The sequence below is a fragment of the Podarcis liolepis genome (genome assembly GCF_965112155.1).
Source record: "Podarcis liolepis genome assembly, chromosome: 13".
In the NCBI taxonomy this organism is placed as follows: Eukaryota; Metazoa; Chordata; class Lepidosauria; order Squamata; family Lacertidae; genus Podarcis; species Podarcis liolepis.
Window position 1 is genome coordinate 3,775,450 of NC_139573.1, and position 27,724 is coordinate 3,803,173.

The 27,724-nt window shown below is 50.3% G+C and overlaps 2 protein-coding genes across 2 annotated transcripts in view; both read left to right on the plus strand.

Moving 5' to 3' along the window:
- The window catches only part of NEURL4 (neuralized E3 ubiquitin protein ligase 4), a 56,240-nt gene extending 46,236 nt beyond the window's left edge, over nucleotides 1-10,004 (plus strand). The window contains exons 25-29 of the mRNA XM_083472489.1: nucleotides 681-788; nucleotides 2,906-3,050; nucleotides 3,964-4,076; nucleotides 6,173-6,383; nucleotides 8,161-10,004. Coding sequence (XP_083328615.1) covers nucleotides 681-788; nucleotides 2,906-3,050; nucleotides 3,964-4,076; nucleotides 6,173-6,383; nucleotides 8,161-8,365 — 782 coding nt within the window. The 3' untranslated portion in view covers nucleotides 8,366-10,004. The remainder of the gene's footprint in view (nucleotides 1-680; nucleotides 789-2,905; nucleotides 3,051-3,963; nucleotides 4,077-6,172; nucleotides 6,384-8,160) is intronic.
- A 2,577-nt stretch (nucleotides 10,005-12,581) lies between these two features.
- On the plus strand, nucleotides 12,582-27,412 carry GPS2 (G protein pathway suppressor 2). The gene is made up of 11 exons (XM_083472790.1): nucleotides 12,582-12,821; nucleotides 15,040-15,149; nucleotides 15,489-15,601; nucleotides 17,306-17,385; nucleotides 18,406-18,488; nucleotides 20,236-20,386; nucleotides 20,502-20,588; nucleotides 21,558-21,637; nucleotides 22,630-22,725; nucleotides 22,991-23,074; nucleotides 27,146-27,412. The coding sequence occupies exons 1-11, from the start codon at nucleotides 12,728-12,730 to the stop codon at nucleotides 27,230-27,232; spliced, it is 1,065 nt and encodes a 354-aa protein (XP_083328916.1). The 5' UTR covers nucleotides 12,582-12,727; the 3' UTR covers nucleotides 27,233-27,412.
- The last annotated feature ends 312 nt before the right edge of the window (nucleotides 27,413-27,724 follow it).

Below are 27,724 nucleotides of genomic sequence, written 5' to 3' on the forward strand. Positions count from 1 at the left end.
GCCTCTTCGTGGCCCCCTGGACCAGAGCACGCCAGGCCCTCCTGTCTTCCACTGCCTCCCGCAGTTTGGTCAAACTCATGCTGGCAGCTTCGAGAACACAGTCCCACCATCTCGTCCTCCGTTGTCCCCTTCTCCTTGCGCCCTCCATCTTTCCCAACATCAGGGTCTTTTCCAGGGAGTCTTCTCTTCTCATGAGGTGGCCAAAGTCTTGGAGCCTCAGCTTCAGGATCTGTCCTTCCAGTGAGCACTCAGGGCTGATTTCCTTCAGAATGGATAGGTTGGATCTTCTTGCAGTCCATGGGACTCTCAAGAGTCTCCTCCAGCACCAGAATTCAAAAGCATCCATTCTTCGGCGATCAGCCTTCTTGATGGTCCAGCTCTCACTTCCATACATCACTACTGGGAAAACAACAGCTTTAACTATACGGACCTTTGTTAGCAAGGTGATGTCTCTACTTTTTAAGATGCTGTCTAGGTTTGTCATTGCACTCTATATATATACAGGTACAATTTGGTGAAAGGTTGCGTGAGTCATTGTAGGCCGCTGACTCATCCTGACTTAGTCCTTTCAGCATTAAAGAAACAGCGGCCAATTTTTTAGCCGTGACAAAGTTCTGATAGCCAAAGGTGGCACATATCACCTGGAGAGGTGTGGGTGTCTGACTCACCTGTATTTGCAGGTATCAAGGAGAGTGTCTGCTGGACTCCCCCCGTAGACCTGAACACCATGAAGACCTGTGAATACCACGCCCTCTGTGCCCGCTTCAAAGACCTCCTGCTGCTGCCTGGTGAGCAAAATTAGGCACATTTGCATAGATTTGCATGATTTATTCCATGCCGGCCGGTCCTAGGAACATGCACAAATTATATTTATGCTATTTTTTATTTTTTTATTTTAAAAAAACTGTTTAGGAGAGAGCCTTCTCTTTTCTCTTCTCTCCTCCCTGGCTTTTTTCTGGCCCATGTAGGACCAGTCTGGATAGTTCACCATGGTGAAGACTTGACGTTTTCATCCCCAAAAAAGTTTTTGATTTGAGTTTCCACTGAAATGAGGCTGCATTTTAATGTTTTAATGTTGTATTTTAATCTTGTTTTTTAAGTTGCATTTCAATTAATTGTTTTTATATCTGGTGTTAGCCGCCCTGAGCCCGGTCTTGGCTGGAGAGGGCAGGGTATAAATAAAATTTATTATTATTATTATTATTATTATTATTATTATTATTATTATTATTATTCTCCAGCCAGTTCCCTTCGGACATTTTGGACTACAAAGCCCATCAGCCAGCGGGGCTCAGCCACATGGGAGTTGTAGTCCAAGGCATCTGGAGGAAACCAGATTGGGGAAGGCTTTCTTAGAAAATGAGGAAGGGTGTGTAGAAATCAGACACGGCTAGTTGAATACTTCAATTTTTTAAATAGAAGCACCTCTTCCAGATGGGCCTGCCAGGAACGATGCGCCATTACAGAACTACAGTTCCCAGAGTTCCCTGGGAAGAGGGGTTGATGGTTAAACCACTCCGGGAGGGGGAAGGAGGTCTCAGCACCCTTAACAAACTACACTTCCCAGGATTCCTTGGGCAGAAGCCAGGACTGGTATCACAGTGTTTCAAATGTGTGGTGCAAATGTGGCCTTATCTGCCTATTTCATGAAACTTATACATCGTTTGGTTGTAAAAACAACAGCAACAACCCTGAAAATAGTTTACAAAACAGATAAAAGAATAAAATTATCTGTAAGCAAAATTAACAAAAATTGGGGGCCTTTGAAATTAAAATGGACTAAAAACCGATTGGGATGGATCTACACACAGGAAAAAACACGCTATAAGTATGTCAGAAATTAAATCGTTAAAACAAAAGGGGGGAAACGGTTATGTAAAATCGCAAAGATGTTTTATTTTTAATTGCTCTCCAGTGCCATTGGCTGTTGCATGTTATAACGCACTCAAAACACTGTTTTTTGAGTAAGGTAGCTGAGTCCTCGCAGCAAGTTTATTACCTTCTGAGTAAACACAAATGCCCTGTATCCAGGGCAGCTGTTGATCAGCTCCATCTGGTACGCAGGATGAGACCCTCCCTGCCCACAGACTGTCCGTCCAGAGTGGTGCATGCTCTGGTTATCTCCCCCTTGGACTACTGCAATGCACTCTACGTGGGGCTACCTTTGAAGGTGACCCGGAAACTACAGCTAATCCAGAATGCGGCAGCCAGACTGGTGACTGGGAGCGGCTGCCGAGACCATATAACACCGGTCTTGAAAGACCTACATTGGCTCCCAGTACGTTTCCGAGCACAGTTCAAAGTGTTGGTGCTGACCTTGAAAGCCCTAAATGGCCTAAAAGGCGCAGTAGACCTGAAGGAGCATCTCCACCCCCATCATTCAGCCCGGACACTGAGGTCCAGCGCCGAGAGCCTTCTGGCGATTCCCTCACTGCGTGAAGTGAGGTTGCAGGGAACCAGGCAGAGGGCCTTCTCGGTGGTGGCACCCGCACAGTGGAACACCCTCCCACCAGATGTCAAAGAGAAAAATGACTACCTGACTTTTAGAAGACATCTGAAGGCAGCCCTGTTTAGGGAAGCTTTTAATGTTTAATAGGTTACTGTATTTTAGTGTTTTGTTGGAAGCCGCCCAGAGTGGCTGGGGAAACCCAGCCAGATGGGCGGGATATAAATAATAAATTATTATTATTACTTTTGAGTGATGTCAATAGGCAGGGAGTTCCAAAGTTCAGACTCTGCCACACTAAAACAGCTTGCTCTTTATTCGTTTTCAAAATGCGAATGCTATAGCCTTGCCAAAGGTTTTCTTTTTAGTGGCAGAACGCGCAGGGGCATATTTTGGGTTCCCCTCCCCTGTTTTTTTCTGACCTGGGCTGCTTCTGCCTCATCCAATCTCTTTTGCCAGACGACTACTTCGTGGAAGACCCCAAATTCAGCCTCTGCTACTGCGAGTCGTGTCACAAGCTCCGGGGCGACGAGGCCTACTACAAGCGGGGGGAGCCTCCCCGGGACTACGCTCTGCCTTTTGGGTGGTGCCGTTTCAACCTCAGGTACGGAGGCCGGACGCGGGTGGCGCTGTGGGTTAAACCACAAAGCCTAGGACTTGCCGATCAGAAGGTTGGTGGTTCAAATCCCCACGACGGGGTGAGCTCCCATTGCTCGGTCCCTGCTCCTGCCAACCTAGCAGTTCGAAAGCACGTCAAAGTGCAAGTAGATAAGTAGGTACCACTCCAGCAGGAAGGTAAACGGCGTTTCCGTGCGCTGCTCTGGTTTCCCAGAAGCGGCTTAGTCCTGCTGGCCACATGACCCGGAAGTTGTACGCCGGCTCCCTCGGCCAGTAAAGCGAGATGAGCGCCGCAACCCCAGAGTCGGCCACGACTGGACCTACAGTAATGGTCAGGGGTCCCTTTACCTTTACCTACGGAGGCTGGATTGGAAAGCCAGGGGGGGCGGGCCTAACACCGAGCAAATTGGCAAACATACATACATTGGTACCTCGGTTCTCAAACTTGATCCGTTCCAGAAGTCCATTCCAAAACCAAAACATTCCAAAACCAAGGCGTGCTTTCCCATAGAAATCAATGCAAAACGGATCAATCCGTTCCAGACTCTCTTGGCTTCAGCAGAGAGGGAGAACTTCGCAGCGCCCCTTCAGCCAAGCGGGAGGAGAAATGGAAGGGGCTCCGTTTCTCCTGCCGCTTCGCTGAAGGGGCGCTGAGCAGAGGGGGGGGGAGAATTTTTTTTCCTTGTTCTCCCCCTCTAAAACAAGGTGCGTCCTATGGTCGGGTGCGTCCTATAGAGCGAAAAATACGGTCGATATCGGAAGATATGGCTCAGACCAATGGTTCACCAATCCAGCATCTTGTTCTCACAGGGTTTTGCACTTATGGCATTCCTTCTTTTCTGTGGGTTCATTCCCCCCCCCCGGCACCCCGAAATAACCCTTTCCTCTCCTCTCGGCAGGGTGAATCCCCGGTTGGAGGTGGGCAGCACCTGTAAGAAATGGCACATGGCCTATCACGGGACGAGCATCGGATCCGTCCGGCGCATGCTGGATCAAGGGGAGCTGGTGCCAGGTAAGGGGGTGCCCAGGTTGTGTTTTCTGGGGGTACGGAATGCCACCTTCTGCCTCCGCAATGCTTTTGCCGCTGTCCCCTACAGGGCAGTTCCTCCCCCTGCTCGACGGACAGCCCAAATTTTGTTCCTAGGAAACCGCGTCCCATGAGAGTTCATGGGGGAAAGGAAACATACCCACTTTGAATTCTGTGGTTTTACGCATAACAACCACCACCTGCTCCTCAGCAGGTCTTAAAATCAGGTGAATAAAACCTTAGAAGAACAACAACACACATGACATACAATGGTCCCGTGGTTCTCAAACGCCTTGGTACTCAAACAATTTGGAGCCCAAACACTGCAAACCCGGAAGTAGGTGTTCCAGTTTGGGAACTTTTTTCAGAAGCTGAACATGCTCCATTTTGAGTGTTATGCTTCCAATTTGAGTGTCGCACTTCCGTTTTGAGTGTTACAGTATACCTGAAGGAGAGTCTCCACCCCCATCATTCTGCCCGGACACTGAGGTCCAGCTCTGAGGGCCTTCTGGCGGTTCCCTCCCTGCGAGAAGCAAAGCTACAGGGAACCAGGCAGAGGGCCTTTTCGGTAGTGGCGCCCGCCCTGTGGAACACCCTCCCGTCAGATGTGAAGGAAATAAGCAGCTATCTTATCTTTAAAAGACATCTTAAGGCAGCCCTGTTCAGGGAAGTTTTTAACGTGTGATATTTTACTGTATTTTTGGTTTCTATGGAAGCCACCCAGAGTGGCTGGGGAGGCCCAGCCAGATGGGCGGGGTATAAATAATAAATTATTATTATTATTATTATTATTATTATTATTATTATTATTATTACAGCAAGGTCTGTCTGTTTTTGCTATTTATTTTGTGTTTTTGTTTTTACTGCTCTTTTTTATGACTCTGTAGAAGCCGAACGTGCTCTTTTTTGAGTGTTATGCTTCCGATTTGACTGTTCTGCTGAGGATTGTCTGTTTTTGCTATTTATTTTCCATTTTTGTTTTTGCAGCTCTTTTTCATTTTCTTCTTGTGACTGTGTGGAACCCAGTCCAGCTACTGATGGATTGATTGTGTGACTGCAGTACATTGCTTATTGCATTCATTTTATGGATGAACAGTCTTGTTAGATAGTAAAATTCACATTAAATGGCTGTTTTAGGGGTTTTTAAAAGTCTGGAACGGATTAATCCGTTTTGCATTACTTTCTATGGCAAAGCGCGCCTTTGTTTTGGAACGGACTTCCGGAACGGATTAAGTTTGAGAACCAAGGTACCACAGTACTGCTCTGTGTCGTGATTTATTTAACAAAATAAATAAAGGCAACATGGAGTAGCCATGTGTGGAAACCTCAGCACACACGAACTCAAACCTTGGAGGGCAGTGCAAGCTACCTGAGCGGAGGACCCTCTGCCGATCTAGACACCCCCAAGAGAGTGTGGAAGACAGTGTGGTATAGTGGTTAGAGCAGGGCTCAGCAAACTTTTTCAGCAGGGGGCTGGTCCACTGTCCCTTGGACCTTGTGGGGGGCCAGACTATATTTTGAAGGGGAAAATAAAATGAACGAATTCCTGTGCCCCACAAATAACCCAGAGATGCATTTTAAATAAAAGGACGCATTCTACTCATGTAAAAACATGCTGATTCCCAGACCGTCCGCGGGCCGGATTTAGAAGGCGATTGGGCCAGATCCGGGCCTTAGTTTGTCTACCCATGATGACAGGTCTTGCTTTTTGCATTGTTATTATTATTATCGTTGAGATTTATACGCCGCCCTTCATCCAAAGACCGCAGGGCGGTTTACAGCCTAGACACTGAAAACGGAGGCACCAAATACCATATTTTTTGCACCATAACACTCACTTTTTTCCTCCTAGAAAGTAAGGGGAAATGTCTGTGCGTGTTATGGAGGGAATGCCTACGGGTGGCATGCCTACGGATTTTCCTCCTCTAAAAACTATGTGCGTGTTATGGTCAGGTGCGTGTTATAGAGCAAAAAATATGGTACATACCCTAACAGTGGGAACAAGCAATTGCCGCTTCCCCCGTAAGCCCATCGGGAGAGGCTGATTCCACCTTGTGTCTCTTCCTCCTCGCTCTTCGCAGGAAGCACGTCGATCCTGAGCTGCCGCCCAGTCAAGGCGGACCCGCAAGGCGGCAACGGCGGAGGTGGCGGGGGCGTGGGTGGCGGGGGCGGCAGCGGGGGGTACCACGAGCCCGAGGAGAACAGCTCCCACGGGCGCGAGGATCCTCAGCGCGTCTTGCTGTCTCCCACGCTGCGCTACGCTGGACTGGAGCCTTTCGCCACCAAAGTGCAGTACGTATCCTGGTGTGTGTGTGTGTGTGTGTGTGCTGTTACTGGGACCTTCGGCAAGCCTGGCCGAGGAGCTGGTGGGAGGGGGGGCAGTGTGGCGCAGTGGTTAGAGCACCGCTTCTCGAACCCGGGTCCCCTAGCTGTTGTTGGACTACAACTCCCATCATCCCTGGCTGCTGGTCCTGCCTGCTAGGGATGGTGGGAGTTGTAGTCCGACAACAGCTGGGGGTCCGGGTTTGAGAAACGTTGGCCTTGAGAGTGTCTGACCCTAGGAGCTGGGAGACCAGGGTTCGGATCCCGCAGCTCAGCTTTGGGGGGGGGCAGTCGCTGCCTTTCTCTGCCTAAGCTACCTCACAGGGTTGTTGTAATCAACAAGGAGGAGAAGCTTGTGGAAGCAGTAAACGGAATAAAAAAGGAAGGGAGGGAGAAATGGGCTTCTTATTTCCTCTCCATCTCAAAGAAGCAGACCATTTGGCAGCAGGTGAGAAAGCTAGCAGGGAGACCGTCCAGGTGATACTGTTCATCTGGATTGAGAAGCAGGAAAACGGATTCTCAAAATCCAAGAATTTAGAGATCTCCCCCCCTACTCCCTCCCCCCCAAAAAAACCCTCTGGTAACTTGAAGACAGTTGATAGGATCAGGCCAATTTCAGGGGGCCAGGTGACCCTCACCTCTCTCGCCCTGACCTAGCCACTGTGATCCACGCGACGGTCACCTCCAGACTGGATTATTGTAACTCGCTCTACGTGGGGCTGCCCTTGAGACTGACCCAGAAACTCCAGCGGGTGCAGAATGCCGCGGCGAGACTCCTTACGGGGTCCTCGCTGCGAGATCACATTCTCCCGGTGCTATACCAGCTGCACTGGCTCCCGGTGGAGTACAGGATCAGGTTCAAGGTGCTGGTTTTAACCTTTAAAGCCCTATACGGCCTAGGACCCTCGTACCTATGGGACCACCTCTCCTGGTATGTCCCACGGAGGACCTTAAGGTCTTCAAACAAAAGCATCCTGGAGGTCCCGGGCCACAGAGAGGTTAGGCTGGCCTCGACCAGAGCCAGGGCCTTTTCAGCCGTGGCCCCGATCTGGTGGAACGCTCTGTCACAAGAGAATAGGGCTCTGCGAGACTTGACATCTTTCCGAGGGCCTGCAAGACTTCCACCAAGCCTTTGGCCAGGGCACAGTCTGACCCCCTCTTTTGGTAACCCTCACAGAACTCTAACCCAATGGTTGCCATGAATTTGATTTTGAATTGATTTTAAAATGAACTGATATTAGAATGCTGTGTTACTTTTATTGTTGTTAGCCGCTCTCAGCCCGGCTTCGGCTGGGGAGGGCGGGATATAAATAAATGTAAAGGGTAAAGGGACCCCTGACCATTAGGTCCAGTTGTGACCGACTCTGGGGTTGCGGCGCTCATCTCGCTTTACTGGCCGAGGGAGACGGCGTACAGATTCCGGGTCATGTGACCAGCATGACTAAGCCGCTTCTGGCGAACCAGAGCAGCGCACGGAAACGCCGCCGGAGCAGTACCTATTTATCTAGTTGCACCTTGACGTGCTTTTGAACTGCTAGGTTGGCAGGAGCAGGGACCGAGCAACGGGAGCTCACCCCATTGCGGGGATTCGAACCGCCGACCTTCTGATCGGCAAGTCCTAGGCTCTGTGGTTTAACCCACAGCGCCACCTGTGTCCTGGGATATAAATAAAATTTTATTATTATTATTATTGGGTGCTCCTGACGACCTCACGGCCCCCTGATTCTTCCCGCCTTCTCTCCCGCAGATTCAAAGACCCAAAGTCCCACCGGCAGCACTCAGCCCAGGTGGCCTTCCAGGTGTGCGTCCGCCCCGGGTCCTACAAAGTCTGCGCCCAGTCGCTGGCGGCCCCCGAGCCCCTGGACCCCCGCTTCAGCAGCGCCGACATCGAGTGGGTCACCAAGGAGAAAGGTGCTACAGTCCTCTACGGGCTCCTCGTCCGCGTGGAATGAGGACCGCCTCCCGCCCAGAAGCGCTGACGATGACGACGCCACGGCGTTCGGCGAGGAAGAGCGGCGGGGGTAGCGGCTGTTGCCAAAAAACAAAACCCCCTTACCCCCTACTACGCACAGACTGGGGGGGGGGACGACAGCTACGGCGATTGACAGGCACAAGAGACTGCCCCCCCCAGTGGGGCAGACGACGGCGTCGCCCCCCTGTGGCCACAGACGGCTGCTTCTTCTCTCCCCCCCAATTTTTCCTTTTTTTGCACAGAGACAAGCTAAACTTGGGGGGGGGGTTGGTATGTTTGGGGAGTGTTGAGTTGAGCCTTGTATTTAAGAGCATGAGGGGAGGGGGGTTTTGGGGTAAGCGGCGCAGGGGAATTAGTTGCCACAAAAGGACTTTTGCAGATTCCGGGGTGCGGGGGCTCTTTCTGGAACGCCCAGGAGTTTCTATACCGGCAAAATTCACCCTTTTCCTCCCTCCCTTCTAAACTCGCCCTTCCTGCCATGTTGAGTGTGTTCATTGGGAAAGGATAGAAAGTGAGGGGTTTTGGGGGGGTGATATCGGCCCCCTCTCTTTTTCTTCGACGGCTGAATTGCGACAGGATCTGACATTTCAGGAGGGGTGTGTGAAGGGGGCAGGGGTTGACCCAGCCGCTGCCCCCTCCCCGGAAGAGAAAGCAGAGGGGCAGATTCGCACTCGCCCCCCAGGCGTGGGTCTCTTTGCTCCTTAGTACGCGTGCGTGTTTTTAACGGGGGTCCTTCTTTTTCATCCTCCCCACCGCCACCCTCTTTCTTCAGCCTTCGGCACAAACTCTGTGTACCGCCCCCAAGAAGGTCGTGGAATAAGGGGTGGAATGGTGTGTGTGTGTGTGTGTGTGTGTTTAATTAACGCAGGCTGTGAACAAGCACTTACCCCGTGGAAGGTTTCAAGGGTGGGTTCCGGGGGGGGGAAAGAGACATGGATTTCTCAAATTTCACGCCTAGCTTCTCGAACTCAACACCCGTACCACGATTTCCCTCCAGTTATTCCCACCTAAGAGAAGAGACATGGATTTATCAAATTTCACACCCAGCTTCTCGAACTCGCCACCCGTACCACGATTTCTCTCCAGAGAAGACTCCGGTGATTCCTCCTTTCTTCTGACCCCCCCTGTTCCCCGTACAACAAGCACATCGCCCTCTCCCCCCCCCAAAAATAAATAAATTTCCTTGCTCTTTTTATCCTGAAGGAGCCCAGCACTCACTTCTCAAGTGGGTGTGAACACCCGTTTTTCCTTCTCAAGCCTATTATTCCCCCCGCCCCTCTCCTCTCCCTTCCCTTATTTATTTAAAACCTTGTGTTGGTTGTCAAATTAAAATTTAAAAAAAAATGTGAATTTTCTTGAGGGGCGAATGGGTACATGGCTTTTAATGCCCACCCCGCCCCCCTTTGATTTATATATATTTTAAATGGTATTTATGCTGCTTTTTCACTTTATTTGTTGGAAAATGACATGCATTGGGGTGTTTTGTTTTTTTTTACCTCTGTAAAAAAACTTCGTTTCCCTTTTTTTCTTTTTTTTTTTTTGAACAAAAGTTTCAAAGGTTGTACAGTGCGTTTCTCCCCAAGTTCCTTGCAAGGGTTTATAAACCAGGATTCAGCTGGTTCAGTGTCCGTGTCTCTTTTTCCTACAACCTAAGAAGATCCTGCTGGGTCAGTCCAGCACCGCCTTCTCAAAGTGGCCAACCGGATGACTCATTGGGAAACCTGCACCCAGGATTTGAACACAGGATCCCTCCCCCCACCTGCAGTCTCCAGCAACTCGTACCCAGAAGCACCGCCGGCTTCAACTGCGGCAGGAGAGCACAGCCACCGATGGCCCTCTCCTCCTCCAGGAATTTTTCAATCCCCTTTTAAAACCACCCGAGTTGGCCTCCTGTGGCAGGGAGTTCCGCAGTTCCTGGATGAGCAAGTACGTCTTCCTCCTTTTCCTAAACCTTCCACCGTTCATCTTCATGGGAGACCCACCATTTCCTGTGTTTGGAGGAAAACTTTCCCTTTGGCACGCTTAATTTTATAAGCTTCTATCGTGCCGTCCCTTAATCTAAAAGGTCCCAAATGCTGCAAAATTTGCTTTGCATGGGACTTGTTGAAATACCTTATTTTGGGGGTGGCGCCGCAGACGATTGTGGATGTCATGAAGGGCAGAGGGGTGGGGTGACTCCTTTCTGCTCTTTTCCCATCCACCATTGGGTCAGCAAGAGCTTGGAAGCAGCATCCGAAAACTGCCTTCCATCCCAGCACGGACTGGCAGCATCTTCTCACCCTAACCCAAGCATTGGACCCGGGCCTTCTGTACGCCCGGCAGCTGCACTGCCACCCGAGCCACAGGCCTTCCCCGTGATTTGCAAGAAGGTATGGACATCTCCGTGGTGGGACGCAGGTGGCGCTGTGGGTTAAACCACAGAGCCTAGGACTTGCCGATCAGAAGGTCGGCGGTTCGAATCCCCGCAATGACGGGGTGAGCTCCCGTTGCTCGGTCCCTGCTCCTGCCCACCTAGCAGTTTGAAAGCACGTCAAAGTGCAAGTAGATAAATAGGTACCACTCCGGCGGGAAGGTAAACGGCGTTTCTGTGCGCTGCTCTGGTTCACCAGAAGCGGCTTAGTCCTGCTGGCCACATGACCCAGAAGCTGTACTCCGGCTCCCTCGGCCAGTAAAGCGAGATGAGCGCCGCAACCCCAGAGTCGGTCACGACTGGACCTAATGGTCAGGGGTCCCTTTACCTTTAGGACATCTCCATAGGTGCTGAGCCTGTGTCACTCCTTGCCACTTGGTGGGCCCGACTCTGGCTGCAGGGAGACTGCGAGCGGGCGTGGTGGGAAAGCACATTTCCTTCCTTGATAAATCATTGCATGCCGCCCAAAATCTCTTGAGTGGAACAAGGTTTAGGGGAGTTCCAGGCACCCGAGGTTTGTGGTTGCTTTTGGGAAATGAGTCACAGCGGAGAATTGCGATGTCTTTGGGGTAGATGGTTTATTTACACACGTACAGAACTTGAGTCTAGAGATGGGGTTCACAGCTTAATCCAGGCTTAATCCAGATGTTTTGGCCATGATCCCTAGCTAGCAGGACCAGTGGTCAGGGATGATGGGAATTGTAGTCTCACAACATCTGGAGGGCCGAGGTTGAAGAAGCCTGCCTTAAATTCATTTTTAGTGTCTTCTGCATAGAAATGTGGAAAATCAAATCAAACAATATTAAGCCCCTTGCATTAGCGAAGGGAGATCACAGAAGCAGGTATGACTGGTCTCCAGATTCGAACTCAGCAAAGGTTTTCTATCTGCAACTCCAGGGAAGCTGAGGACATCTCTTACTGCTTGAAAAGAAAAAAAATCGGGCTTATTTTATTTTCTCGAATATATCTTTTTCACATATCATAAACATAATTTAAAATCATTGTCTCTTTCTGGCGAAAAGCACAATAGCAGCTTAAAATTAGAACCACCACCCCATTTTTTTAATCGGGGGTGTGTGCCACAAGTGGCTGGGCTCTTCCGCCCTCTCGGACGCCTGGGTCCCTTCCCCTCTGAGCCGGAGCGCACGGGACTCCTGGGTCCCTCTCTCAGTTGGGGGGAGAGTTGGGATCCCTTTCCCGGACTCCTGGTTCCCCTTCAGCCAGTGGGGGGTGGGGGGTGGAGCCTGCCCGGACTCCTGGGTCCCTCTCTCAGTTGGGGGGAGAGTTGGGGTCCCTTTCCCGGACTCCTGGTTCCCCTTCAGCCACTTGGGAGGGGTGGAGCCTGCCCGGACTCCTGGGTCCCCCTCTCAGTTGGGGGAGAGCGGGTAGCCAGTCCCGGACTCCTGGGTCCCCCTCTCAGTCGCGGGAGAGGGGGCAGGCCTGTCCCGGAATCCTGGGTCCCTCTTTCAGTTGGTGGAGAGTGGGCAGCCAGTCCCGGACTCCTGGGTCCCCTTCAGCCAGTTGGGAGGGGTGGAGCCTGCCCGAACTCCTGGGTCCCTCTTTCCGTTGAGGAAGAGCGGGGATCCCTTTCCCGGACTCCTGGGTCCCTTTCTCAGTTGGGGGAGGTGGGGCAGCCCTGTCCCGGACTCCTGGGTCCCTCTCTCAGTTGGGGGAGAGGGGGCATCCCTTTCCCGGACTCCTGGGTCCCTCTCTCAGCCAGTTGCGGGGGTGGAGCCTGCCCGGACTCCTGGGTCCCCGGCAGAGGGGGGGGCGGGGCGGCTGTGACCCGGAAGAGGAAGCCGCGCGGGGTGTTGGCGTCGCCTCTCCCGGGCTGCTGCTGCTGCTTCTCCTCCTCCTCCTTCCCCGCGGCCTCCGAGGAGCCTCCTTCTCCGCCTCGGGTCCCGGGCGCCCCGGGCAGCCGGAGAGGCCGCCATGCCGGCGCTGCTGGAGAGGCCGAAGCTGAGCTCGGCCATGGCCCGCGCCTTGCACCGGCACGTCATGGTGGAGAGAGAGAGGAAGCGGCAGGGTGAGAGAGAGAGAGAGAGACGGGGGAGGGGGTTATTTGCATGCATTTGCATTTCTGTTTTCATTTGCATGCAGTTGCATGTACTAGCATTTGTATTTGCATGTATTTACATGTACTTGTATTTGCATTTGTATTTGCATGTACTAGCATTTGCATTTTCATTTGCATGTATTTACATGTATTTGCATTTGTATTTGCATGTACTGGCATTTGTATTTTCAAATCAAATCAAATATATTTAATATGGTCAATGACCAACAAGCAATTTATAAAATAAAATATGGCAATATAAGTACTATTGTACTACAGATGACAGTGGAGATGTGGCCAAATCACAAGATTGGTACTTATGTTTATGACCAGGTTTCGACTTTTAAGGTTTTGATGATTCAATTCAAATGTCACTACTGTTTATTACATTTGTATTTTCATTTGCATGCATCTGCATGTACCTGCATTTGAGTTTATATCCCGCCTCCTGCAAGGTGCTCAAGGCGGCGCGCAATCCCCACAACCCCAACCCGGTGCCAGGTAGGCTAGGCTGGGAGGAGGCAGCGGCCGACCCCCGGTGACCTGCTGGGGGAAAATCCCAGGATTGTAGAGTTGGGGGGACCCCAGAGGTCATCCAGCCCAACCCCCTGCAATGCGGGAGTCCCAGCTGACACTTCCAAGACCTTCCACCCTCTGCTTAAAAACCTCCAAGGAAGAAGAGCCCGTCATCATCCCAGGAAGATGCTTCCCCTGTCAAACGGCTCTTACGGTCAGAAAACTCTTCCTGAAGTCTAGTCCCAATCTCCTTCCTTGCAGCTTTAATCTATCCAACCCTCCAGAGCAGGAGAAAATAAGATTGCTCCATCTTCCATGCAACGGCCCTTCAGAGATTTGAAGGTGGCTGTCAGATCTCCTCCCAGTTCCCTCTTTTCCAGGCTCAACATACCCAATTCCCTCAACCGTTCCTCATAAGGCTTGTTTTCCAGACCTTTGACCATCTTGGTCACCCTTCTCTGCACATATTCCAGCTTGCCAGTTTCCTCCTTAAATTGTGGTGCCCAGAACTGGATACCGTCTTCCAGGTGTGGTCTGACCAAGGCAGAATAGAGCGGGACTGTTCCTTCCACAGCGGGTGGCGCTGTGGGTTAAACCACAGAGCCTAGGGCTTGCCGATCAGAAGGTCGGCAGTTCGAATCCCCGCAATGACAGGGTGAGCTCCCGTTGCTTGGTCCCTGCTCCTGCCAACTTAGCAGTTCGAAAGCACGTCAAAGTGCAAGTAAATAAATAGGTACCACTCCGGCGGAAAGGTAAACGGTGTTTCCGTGCGCTGCTCTGGTTCGCCAGAAGCGGCTTAGTCCTGCTGGCCACATGACCCGGAAGCTGTACGCCGGCTCCCTCGGCCAGTAAAGCGAGATGAGTGCTGCAACCCCAGAGTCAGCCATGACTGGACCTAATGGTCAGGGGTCCTTTTACCTTATTCCTTCCCTTGATCTGGACTTCCATTGATGCAGCCTAGAATTGCATTGGCCTTTTTTGCTGCTGCATCACATTGTGGGCTCATGTTAAGCTTGTGGTCCACCAAGATCCCTAGATCCTTTTCACAAGGATTACTGGCAAGCCAGGTGTCCGCTATCCTATATTTGTGCAACTGGTTCTTCCTGCCTAAGTAGTGCAGAACCTGAAGAAGTCTTGAACTGAGTTGAGGCTCCATGGAAGTTGCATTTCGGGAAGGTAATTCCTCCCTGTTTAAGGAAGCTTTTAATGTTTAATAGATTATTGTGTTTTAATATTCTGTTGGAAGCCGCCCAGAGTGGCTGGGGAAACCCAGCCAGATGGGCAGGGTATAAATAAAGTACAGTGGTGCCTCGCAAGACGAAAAGAATCCGTTCTGTGATTCTCTTCGTCTAGCGGTTTTTTCATCTTGTGAAGCAAGCCCATTGACGGATTAGCGTATTAGCGCTATTAGCGGCTTTTAGCGGCTTATCGGATCAGCTGATAAGCGGCTTAGCGGCTTAGAAAAAGGGGGGAGGAAAAAAAACCCCGCAGGAACTCGCAAGGCATTGTTGTCTTGCGAAGCAAGCCCATAGGAAATTCATTTTGCGAAGCACCTCCAAAACGGAAAACTCTTTCGTCTAGCGAGTTTTCCGTCTTGCGAGGCATTCGTCTTGCGGGGCACCACTGTATTATTATTATTATAATTATTATGCCTTTCCCCCTCGTCCTGCAGAGGAGGAAGAAGTCGACAAGATGATGGAGCAGAAGATGAAGGAGGAACAGGAGAGGCGTCGGAAGAAGGAGATGGAAGAGCGGATGTCCCTGGAGGAGACGAAGGAGCAGGTCTGTGGGGCAGCCCTGTGTTTTGGCAGGCCTCCAGTGTGAGAGAGCCAGTGTGGTGTAGTGGTTAAGAGCGGTGGACTCGTAATCTGGTGAACCGGGTTCGCTTCCCCGCTCCTCCACCTGCAGCTGCTGGGTGACCTTGGGCCAGTCACACTTCTCTAAAGTCTCTCAGCCCCACTCACCTCACAGAGTGTTTGTTGGGGGGGAGGAAGGGAAAGGAGAATGTGAGCCGCTTTGAGACTGCTTCGCGTCGTGATAAAGCGGGATATCAAGTCCAAACTCTTCTTCTCCGTCCCTGGAGACATCCCAGCTCACCTCCGACCCCTTTTCCACCCGCAGATCATGAAGCTGGAAGAGAAACTGCTCGCCCTACAGGAGGAGAAGCACCAGCTTTTCCTTCAGCTGAAAAAAGTGCTTCACGAGGAGGAGAAACGGCGGCGCAAGGAGCAAAGGTTGGCGAGATCACAAGCGTCTAGCGATGCAGAGGGCGAAATCCTAACTGTGTGTTGATGTTTGTGGGTTCTGAACTGGCTGTGAACGAGCAGGAGCCTCGTGGAGATCTTGAGCCAGTGTTTGGCCGCTGTGAAAAATAATAATAATAATTTATTATTTATACCCCGCCCACCTGGCTGGGTTTCCCCAGCCACTCTGGGCGGCTTCCAGCAAAACACTAAAATACAATAACCTATTAAACATTAAAAGCTTCCCTAAACGGGGCTGCCTTCAGGTGTCTTCTAAAAGTTTGTCTTCTAAAAGAAAAAGGCGAATTCCGTGCTTAGGAGTTATTAGGCACGGAATTGAAAATAAAACTGCCCACAGCCTGTTCTGTGGTGTGAGCGTGATTGGAATGCTGGCTTCCACATAGGGCTGGGTGATGTTATGTTGCTTTGACTGTATATTTGATTTTCTTCAGATTGTTTTATTTATGTTTTATTGATTTAATATGCTGTAAACCAGGGGTCGGGACGCGGGTGGCGCTGTGGGTTAAACCACAGAGCCTAGGACTTGCCGATCAGAAAGTCGGCGGTTCGAATCCCTGCGACGGGGTGAGCTCCCGTTGCTCAGTCCCTGCTCCTGCCAACCTAGCAGTTCGAAAGCACATCAAAGTGCAAGTAGATAAATAGGTACCGCTCCGGCGGGAAGGTAAACGGCGCTTCCGTGTGCTGCTCTGGTTCGCCAGAAGCGGCTTAGTCCTGCTGGCCACATGACCCAGAAGCTGTCTGCGGACAAACGCCGGCTCCCTCGGCCAATAAAGCGAGATGAGCATGCAACCTCCGAGTCGGTCATGACTGGAGCTAATGGTCAGGGGTCCCTTTACCTTTAAACCTGTGGTCCATGGGCCGTAAGCGGTCCATGGGGGTTGTTTAAACGGCCCACTAGCCGCCCCTGAACCAAGCCGCTTGCTCAGCGAGTCCCTGCACGCTGCGTTAAACCAGCACAGCGCAGAGCGGGGATTCAGTTGACGCGATCCAGCCCATGGAGCGATCTCCGCAGGAGTGAACTCACCCAGGTGAGGTAAACCTTTCCGACCCCTGCTGTAAACTGCTTTGAGCTGTTTCTTAAAAATATAAAGTGATATAGAAATTAAAAGAATAAAATAAAATAATTACGTTCCTATATCGTCCAAAACCGGTTTGAAGTCCGTATCATGATACAATCGTACCTCAGAATTTGAACGCCTTGCGACTCAAACGTTTTGGTTCCTGAACGCCGCAAATCCGGAAGTGGGTGTTCCAGTTTGCAAACGTTCTTTGGAACCCGAACGTCCAACGCGGGTTCTGCAACTTCTGATTGGCTGCAGGAGCTTCCTGCAGCTAATCGGAACCTGTGACTTAGTTTCCGAATGTTTTGGAAGTCAGAACGGACTTCTGGAACGGATTCCGTTCAACTTCTGAGGTACAACTGTACCAGTTTCATAATTTTTGACCTGGCAATATTTCGTGAATTGTGTTGTGTGTGTGTGCAGTACGCAAAAATCACTATGTGTGGGAAACCGTGAAGGCAGCCCACGACTGACTCACTTCTCCCCTGCCTTCTGCAAAAGGGGCAGCGAATGGCGAGAGCAGGCGCCGGCAAAGATCCGTTTCTTTCTGAGTTGGGTTTCATCGCCACTGTTATTGCAGGCGCTTTATTGACCTCTTTCCTCCTGTCCACAGCGACATGACGACGCTGACGGCAGCCGCTTACCAGCAAGGAATGGCCGTCCACGCAGGGGCTCACATCCTCAACATGCAAGGTTCGTTTCTTTTTGGCCGTGTCGGCGGCACATTGAGAGAATTCTCTTAGAGTTCGGCCACGGATCAGGCAGGTGTGCTTTCCCCACCCAAAGTCACCTTGTGCTGAATTGGGCCGCCAGTCTCCACCTGCGGTCCAGTTTTAGCGAGAGATGTCGGGACTCGAACCCAGGACATTCCATGTATAACGCCTCTGTGGTGCCTCCCTTGGTAGGATTGCAGGTATGGGAGAGGGGAGAGCGGAGGAAAGCGAAGACTTCTTTAAAAAAATTAATTTTTATTAAGTTTTCTATTTTAACAATCCGATCAGATCACATTACATATTCCAAATTATACAAATGCCTCTCATATAGTCCAGATATTTTGCCAAATTATAATTTTTTGTTGGGGCTTCCCATGCTTCAAGTTCAGTGGGGTTCCAATCATCTCATGTTTCTACTGCCTTGAGTTTCCAATAGTTCCTTCTTTAAATCTTCCTGTTGTTATCCTTCCCTTTCTTCATGGCCTCTGAGTTGTTTCCACAGGCGAGTTGAAGTGAGCAGTGATATGCTTCTGTGTGAAGTTTGTATGACTCTCCTTTTCTTTTTCTTTTTTGGCAGCTGATAAGTCTGTTGTTTGCAATATGTCCTCACACGCTGGTGTTTATGCCGAATCAATCCAAAAGTCCTTCTCTGGTGGCAGACGCCATCTTCTCTCAGTTCCGATGAAATAAAATCTAGGCGTTTGCTCATTCATTTTCTCAGACAGGTTGCATCAAACATTAGTCTTTCAGGGGAGATTTGCCAATTTGGGCTTGAAGCACAGATATGATAACAAATTAAGAGCTCGCCTCCCCCATGGCTGTTTATCTCTGTCCCATAATGGCGGATCCCAATTAAATAGTGCGTCACAACACCCTTCCAGAGAGTCTTTTATTGGAGGAAAGAAGACTTGACCCTCCACCCCTTTGGGAAGGAGTTTTCTCACCCTCTGGACGGCTTGGAGGGGTTGATGTCAATGGGATTTCTTCCCTTTCTCCGCAGGGAGCCCCGGGGGCCATAACCGGGCCGGCACCTTGATATCCGCCGATCGAGCCAAGCAGATGTTTGGACCTCCAGTGATCACAGTGAGTTCCCCCCCAGTTGCTCCTGGAAAGACCAGATCTCTTTATTCAACACTGAAGTCATAGTATTCCTCGAAGGATCTATTACCGTATTTTTCGCTCTATAAGACGCACCAGACCACAAGACGCACCCAGTTTTTGGAGGAGGAAAACAAGAAAAAAAATATTTCTGAATCTCAGAAGCCAGAACAGCAAGAGGGATCGCTGCGCAGTGAAAGCAGCAATCCCTCTTGCTGTTCTGGCTTCTGGGATAGCTGCGCAGCCTGCATTCGCTCCGTAAGACACACACACATTTCCCCTTACTTTTTAGGAGGGGGAAAGTGAGTCTTATAGAGCAAAAAATACGGTCATTTATTTGGCAAGAGGGGCACGCTGCTTCATCAGCAGAAACGTCCTAAGCAGTTTGCAAAATGCAATGTGAAATAATCGTTTAAAAAACTGATAATATAAAACAGGCATGTCCAACTCTCAAGAGCAGGGGTCAGCAAACTTTTTCAGCAGGGGGCCAGTCCACTGTCCCTCAGACCTTGTGGGGGGCCAGACTATATTTGGTGGGGGGGAATGAACGAATTCCTATGCCCCACAAATAACCCAGAGATGCATTTTAAATAAAAGGACACATTCTACTCATGTAAAAACACGCTGATTCCCGGACCGTCCGTGGGCCAGATTTGGAAGGCGATTGGGCCGGATCTGGCCCCCAGGTCTTAGTTTGCCTACCCATGCCCAAGAGACTGTGATCTACTCCCACTGTATAAAAAAACTGGCAGTGATCTACCCTTTGGATTGACCATTGTGGAGTTTTTTTTTTTGGGGGGGGTGATCAACGATCGACCAGGAAAGCCCCGCAATTGACCAGTTGCGTATGCCTGATATATAAAGCCAAACTGATGTAAGATTTATCAGAGTAGAAGTAAAAGCCATGCGTCTAAAACAAATGATACGTAATAAAAATTGCCCGTTAAAGTGCCACGAAGGCAGGGCTGCCTAAGCAAGCAAGAACCGTGCCAGGGGCTGAGCCCAATTTTCTTTCCCCCCAGGAAGTGGTTATATTTTGCTTTTCATGAGCAGAGTCAAACGTTCTCTTCCCAATGTTCCCTCGCAAAATGGCGGGCTGTGGCAGCGCTGCCTTTTCTATTGTCGTGGTGGTTGTTATTTAAATTTATATACTGCCCTGGATCCCAACGGCCACAGGCCCGTTTACAGCACAAAACCACATAACATGATAAACTAGGGTTGCCACGTTTCAAAATCTGGACACAAAAGTTGTTGAGCTTTTTATTGCGGGGTGGGGGTTGTTTTTGGCAAAATCTCAACAAAAAATGACGTTTTGGAGCTATTTTTAAGGGAAATCGGCACAAACAACACTGCCAACATGGGTTGCCATGCGTCTTGATTTTCCCAGATATTTTTCTGGTTTCCTCCTGGATGCTGCTTCCAACTGCAGCATTCTGCTTATGCCCCCCCCCATATAAACAAGACAAAACGGTTAGTTCTTCCCTCACAAAATGGCTCCCCTTTCAAAATGGCGGACGGTGCCAGCGCTGCCTTTGCTGTTGCTGCTGTTACGATAGTTACTAATTAAATTGAATTGCCGCCCTTCCTTCCGAGCGCCACAGGCCCGTTTACGGCAGGGAAACACGGAAATACGTCGGATGGCAAATAAGACAAAGCGGTTAGTTGTGAGGCAGATTTGGTGCGCCTGGCGGTAAAAATAAGGGACGTCTCTGTGCGTGCTTTGTCTCCCCAGTCTCGCCACTTTGCCACGCAGCCGACTTTCCCCGCCAGCACGGCAGAGCACGGCCAGTACCAGGGCGGGCAGTCCGGGCACAGCCCTTACGCCGTGGGGCAGAGCCAGCACACGGTGCCCGTCAGCTACGCCAGCAGCCAGTCGATCCGAGGTGAGGATGGAGCCCGTGGGCGATCGGGTGCCACGCTGCATCCCTTTCCCTCCGCGGCATGGGTGGCGGGGGCAGAGCAGGCCGGGCTTTCACCCTCCTCTCCTTTCCCTTCCAGGGCCTTCTGCTTTCCCCACCATGCAGTACTTGCCGCAACAGCAGCCTGGCTACACAATCCACAGCCACTTCCCCACCGCTCAGCCTGGTAAGTCTGCAGAGTGGCTGGCAAATCTTAATAATAATAATAATAAGTCTGCAGTTGTTTAGTCGTGTCCGACTCTTCGTGACCCCATGGACAAGAGCATGCTGGAGGTTGGCAAATCCTATTATTATTATTATTATTATTATTATTATTATTAATAATAATAATACATCGCCCATCTCGCTGGGTTTCCCCAGCCACTCTGGGCACATTCCAACAAAATATTAAAATACAATAATTCATCAAATATTAAAAGCTTCCCTAAAGAGGGCTGCCTTCAGATGTCTTCCAAAAGTCCGGTAGTTGTTTATTTCCTTTACATCTGATGGGAGGGCGTTCCACAGGGCGGGCGCCACCACCAAGAAGGCCCTCTGCCTGGTTCCCTGTAACTTGGCTTCTCGCAGGGAGGGAACCGCCAGAAGGCCCTCGGAGCTGGACCTCAGTGTCCAGGTAGAACAATGGAGGTGGAGACACTCCTTCAGGTCTACTGGGCCTTTGAGGCCGTTTAGGGCTTTCAAGGTCAGCACCAACACTTTGAATTGTGCTTGGAAACGTCCTGGGAGCCAATGTAGGCCTTTCAGGACTGGTGTTATGTGGTCTTGGCAGCCATTCCCAGCCATTCTAGCTGCCGCATTCTGGATTAGTTGTAGTTTCCAAGTCACCTTCAAAGGTAGCCCCACGTAGAGCACATGGCAGAAGTCCAAGCAGGAGATAACCAGAGCATGCGCCACTCTGGTGAGACAGTTCGTAGGCAGGAAGGGTCTCATCCTGCGTATCAGATGGAGCTGATAAACAGCTGCCCTGGACACAGAACTGACCTGCGCCTCCATGGACATGAGATGGCAGGGGAGTTGCGCTGGGAGATGTTGTCCGAAGAGGAAAGAGAAAATGAACCAGCCCCACACTTCTTCCAGGGCCCTGTTTCTTTCCTTGCAAGGCTCACGCTTAGCTCTTTCAACCTTCCCTTTCCAGGTTTCATTCCTCCCAGCACGGCCATCCCTCTGCAGAAACAACTGGAGCACGCGAACCAGCAGTCAGGATTTACCGATTCGGTGAGTTCACACCCGCAGCATCGCTCTCTGAAAATGTCCGTGCTCTTTTGTAGAGTTGGAAAGGGACCCCGGGGGGTCACCAGCCCCCTGGAATGCAGGAATCTTCTGGCCCCAACGTGGGGCTTGAACCCGTGGCCACGAGATGAAGAACCCTATGCTCTTACCGACTGGGCTATCCCACAGAGGTCTTACGAGATGGCGAACAATATTTTTAAAAACCAAACGGCAGTGGTACGTCATCAGGGAAGCAGCCACAAACCTAAGTAGTCAGTATGGGACCCAGGTGGCGCTGTGGGTTAAACCACAGAGCCTAGGGCTTGCCGATCAGAAGGTGGGCGGTTCGAACCCCCGCAATGACGGGGTGAGCTCCCGTTGCTCTGTCCCTGCTCCTGCCAACCTAGCAGTTCGAAAGCACATCAAAGTGCAAGTAGATAAAGAGGTACCGCTCTGGCGGGAAGGTAAACGGCGTTTCCGTGCGCTGCTCTGGTTCACCAGAAGCGGCTTAGTCATGCTGGCCACATGACCCGGAAGCTGTACGCCGGCTCCCTTGGCCAATAAAGCGAGATGAGCGCCGCAACCCCAGATTCGGCCACGACTGGACCTAACGGTCCGGGGTCCCTTTCCCTTTACTAGAACACAAGTGTCGAGGCAGAACGATGGAGGTGGAGACGCTCCTTCAGGTATACAGGACCACTCTGAAATACTTGTCTGAGGAGGGTACGGGTCTCCAATAAAAAAAATAAAGAACCTCATCTCCCAGAATCCTTTGGGGGAAAGCCATGACTGTATAAAAATGGCGTCGCAGCGCTGCAATGCAGCCGTTCTTGACTGCTTCTAACTGCACAGGGGTAAATTTTAAGTTCGGACAGGAGCCTGGGAAGAACGTTTGCTTGCCGGGACTCGGCCGTGAAATAGCCAGCGCATGTGCAGAGTGCATTCCCTCTCACCTTGGGAGGTGGTCTAATTCCTCCGCTCTCTCCTTTCCTCTCCAGTCGACCCTACGTCCGATGCACCCCCAAGCCTTGCACCCGAACCAGGGCCTCCTCCAAGCCCCCCAAATCCCAGTCCAGATGCAGACAGCTGCCAAGGTAAGCTCAGAACCTGAAGGCGCGTTGCCCCTCTTCCTGCTTCTACTCCCCCTCTTTAATTCGCTTCCCAGTTACGCGGTTTTCCGTGCCCATAATGTTTTGTCGTGGTTCCTCTTGTTTTCGGCCTGTTGTGAATTTTGCCTTCCTTTTCCTTGTCCCAGGTGGGCGACTCTCCCACCTCCGTCGCGACGCCCAGCCCCTTTCCCTCCCGTTCTCTCCCGCTTGCTGATTTTTGCTCCCCCCACCCCCTTTCTCTCCCTTATAGCCCAGTTTGGCGTACACCCACCCGGCCCGCCCAGCCTCTCCAGGCAGCTTCTCCCACGGAACTGCCCCACAGCAGCCCCACACAGTAAGTATCTCGCTGGCAGGGTGGGGGGGAACAGAGCTCAATCCCAAGCCTTGTCGTACCACGGCAGTACCTCTGGTTATTGGTTTTCACAATTTTATAAACAAACACACAAGACAAACAAACATAAATCGTAATCTTATTGAAAATTACACTTATCAACTTTGTTAAGTGACTTCCTCGCTTCCCCTTGGTTGAATTTCATTCCATATCCTTTTAACGGTTTTCCAAATCACAATTCTTATGAAATTGTAACTTAAACATTAACATCCTTAAATCTTCACATTATAGAATTAAACATATTAATTCATCACTTAACATAAATAAAATCCTCAGCCAATTAAGTATCTGCAAGCTGTTTTCAGTTAATTTAACTTAACATATTTAACTAAATAATCATTAAATTTAATCCACTCTTCCTGATACTCCTCCTCCTTGTTGTCGCGGACTCTTCCGGTTAGGTCGGATAGCAGTATCTCTGAGCGCGTGCAGAGTGCTTCTCCTCCCTAGTGAGCCTCTGGCCTCTGTACAGTCTGAGGTTGGGCTCATTCCACAGATGGGGAGCCCCCACTGAAAAGGCCAATCCCCAGCAGAACCACCGCCAATCACACTTCCTGTCGGATGCCGCCAATGTTGGTGCATCAATTTATGCGGGGCTACTAGAATGCGCGGGTGGCGCTGTGGGTTAAACCACAGAGCCTAGGGCTTGCCGATTAGAAGGTCAGTGGTTCGAATCCCCGCAGCGACGGGGTGAGCTCCCGTTGCTCGGTCCCTGCTCCTGCCAACCTAGCAGTTCGAAAGCACGTCAAAGCGCAAGTAGATAAATAGGTACCACTCCGGTGGGAAGGTAAACGGTGTTTCCGTGCGCTGCTCTGGTTCGCCAGAAGCGGCTTAGTCATGCTGGCCACATGACCCGGAAGCTGTACGCCGGCTCCAATAAAGCGAGATGAGCGCCGCAACCCCAGAATCGTCCGCGACTGGATCTAACGGTCAAGGGTCCCTTTACCTTTACTAGAATACAACACTGTATTTGTTTTACAGTGGTCCCTTGGTTCTCAAACTTAGTCCGTTCCGGGAGTCCGTTCCAAAACCAAGGCGCGCTTTCCCATAGAAAGGAATGCAAAATGGATTAATCCGTTCCAGACTTTGGAAAACAACCCCTAAGACAGCCATTTAACATGAATTTTACTATCTAATGAGACCATGGATCCATAAAATCAAAGCAATAATCAATGTACTGTACTATAAATAAGACAGTATTAATTATTTTTTTCCCTTACCTGCACTGATGATAGTCATTGTTTGAATGGGGGGGGGGGGCTTTTATCCATTTCTGCAGTCGCACAATCGATCAATCAGTAGCTGAACTGGCTTCCACACAGTCACAAAAACAAATTAAACTAAAAAGCCTCAAAAACGCAAAATAAATAGCAAAAACAAAAGCACCAAACTTAATCCGTTCCATTTGACTTCCAAAATGTTCGGAAACCAAGGCGCAGCTTCTCATTGGTGCAGGCGCTCCGGAAACGATAGCCGACAGCCGCATCAGACATTTGACTTCTGAAAAACGTTCAAAAACTGGAATGAATGCTTCCAGGTTTTCGGAATTTGAGAACCAAGGTCCCATTGTATTTATTTTTTAAAAAAACGCAACTGTATTTCTGACTCTTCCTCGGGGAAAGGAGTTCAGACAATCTGTTCGTAATTTCAGGATTTTTACTCTACCTTTCTATTAAAAAGATAAACCGATCAAACAAACAAGCCAGCACAAAACTACCAGTAGGATTCTTGAGCCTAGTTTCGGGATGAAAAACAGCAGCAGCGGTTAAACAAACCGAAGCACAACATCGCCAAAGGTGTGGGCAGTGTGGGAGGCCTGGCTGGCTTCCTTTTATTAAAAAATAATCTGCGCCCCTTAACAGGAGGGAAACCTCGTCGGGCTCAGTGTTTGGTATGTTCTGAACCCTCTGCTGCTTTGAACCGTTTCCGCGTAGACTGGAAGGTGGGTTGGGGAGGGACAGAGAGAGAAATGGAGAGGTTTACAGTGCTGGCTGCTTGGCAAGGTTCCAGGGGAAGGGAGTTCCACAGGCCGGTACCAAGAATTCCTCTCTGCTATGCCCTTGATTTAGCACACAGATGATAAACTCATGAAGGCACACTCGATCAGGCTGGGAGGAGGTGATTGTTTGGCCGGGAGAGAGCTTTATATATGTATACGGAGGCCCAGGGCAGGAGCAGTGTGTCCATGCGGAGACACTGACTGCCCACAGCCTGACCGGCACCCCAGGGCCCCTCCAGACTAATAATAATAATAATAATAATAATAATAATAATAATAATAATAATAATTTATTTATACCCCGCCCATCTGGGCGGCTTCCAACAAATTATTAAAATACAACAATTCATCAAATATTAAAAGCTTCCCTGAACAGGGCTTTAGGGACGTGGGTGGCGCTGTGGGTTAAACCACAGAGCTTAGGACTTGGTGGTTCGAATCGCCGCAACGGGGTGAGCTCCCGTTGCTCGGTCCCTGCTCCTGTCAACCTAGCAGTTGGAAAGCATGTCAAAGTGCAAGTAGATAAATAGGTACTGCTCTGGCGGGAAGGTAAACGGCGTTTCCATGCGCTGCTCTGGTTCGCCGGAAGCGGCTTAGTCATGCTGGCCACATGACCTGGAAGCTGTACGCCGGCTCCCTCAGCCAATAAAGCGAGATGAGCGGCGCACCCCAGAGTCGTCTGTGACTGGACCTAATGGTCAGGGGTCCCTTTACCTTTTAAACAGATGTCTTCCAAAAGTCAGGTAGTTGCTTATTTCCTTGACATCTGACGGGAGGGCGCCACCACCAAGAAGGCCCTCTGCCTGGTTCCCTGTGACTTGGCTTCTCGCAGGGAGGGAACCGCCAGAAGGCCATCAGAGCTGGAAATCAGTGTCCGGCTGAAAGATGGGGGTGGAGACGCTCCTTCAGGTCTACTGGGCCTTTGAGGCCGTGTTGGGCTTTCAAGGTCAGCACCAACACTTTCAATTGTGCTCGGAAACGTACTGGGAGTTTCCACCCAGTACCCAGCAGCCTGAAAACCGAAGGCAGTAACTCCTCATCTTGCTGCACACTTGATGGGTGCAATGTCAACCACACACGGTTGAAGGCAGGCTGGTTGGAAAAGCACAAGTCGAGTCCCAAGTCAGGCGGAGAGCCGGGATTACGCTGGCACAAAGCGTTTTAGCTCCCTGCCTTGTTTGCTGGGCATTGGGCAAGGCCGGCTCAGTACACCAGCTGTCTCTCGCTCTCCCTCTCCCCCATTAGGCAATTCTAAGGGTTGGATCCTCCACGATTTCCACTTAGCCCCTGCGCAAGATGAGGGATTGCTGTACAACCTTCCGGTTGTGACCGTTAATTCATATACAGTGGTACGTTGGTTCTCAATCCGTTCCAAAACCAAAACATTCCAAAACCAAGGGGCACTTTACCATAGAAAGTAATGCAAAACGGATTAATCCGTTCCAGACTTTTAAAAACAACCCCTAAAATAGCAATTTAACATGAATTTTACTATTTAACGAGGCCATTGATCTGTAAATTGAAAGCAATAAACAATGTACTGTACTATAAAATAAGACAGTATTGTAATGATAATTTTTTAAAAAAAATTCTTACCTGCTCTGATAGTCATTGTTTGGATGCGGGGGCTTTTATCTATTTCCACAGTCACGCAATCAATCAGTTAGTAGACTGGGTTTCACACAGTCACAAAAACAAATTAACCGAAAAAGCCCCAAAAACAGAAACGCAAAACAAATAGCAAAAACAAAAGCACCAAACTTAAATCCGTTTTGGAAGTCCGTCTGACTTCCGAAATGTTTGAAAACCAAGGGGCAGCTTCTGATTGGTGCAGGCGCCCCGGAAACAATAGCCGACAGCCGCATCGGACGTTCTGCTTCTGAAAAACGTTCGAAAACCGGAACACTTCCTTCTGGGTTTTTGGTGTTTGGGAAGCAAGGTGTTTGAGGAACCTAGGTACCACTGTACACTGAAAACTTCTTTCCTTTAACATCTCTTTCTCTCCCCTCTTGCAGTCTGGTTTCCAAGCCTCCCCGCAGCCAGCCCCTCGGCACGCATTCATCCAGCACCCGCAACAGGGCCAGCGCTTCTACCACAAGTGAGCCCCCCCCCCACTCTCTTGTTGCTTCGACCCCCCCCCCCAAACCTCAGCCCAAGTCCCAGCGCAAAGGAAGAAAATATACGTGGGATGACCATGTGTGTGGCTTTATTCTCCCCTTCTCTCTTTGCTGTAATTTGTGAAAACGGAGATTGCACTCTAAATAAAACTTTGTATAATTCGAGGAGCGTTCAACAGTGCCTGTGTCTCTTCCCGTCCCCCTTACTACCTTGCCCCAATAACAGAAATCAGGAGAGTCTGGCTAAACATTAGCAAGAACTTTTGGGCAGTAAGAGCTGACCGGAAGATAGTGGACTCTCATTTGTATTTCTAAGCGGAGGGAGAGAAGGAATCAAGTGTATGCAAAGCAAGCAAATTTTGCTCACACCGCTCATAATTTAGTATGACACTTCTCCCAAGCTGGTGCCCATCACGTTCTGGACCGGACGTCTTGGCTAATGCCCGATGGGAGTTATAGTCCAAACATATCTGAAGG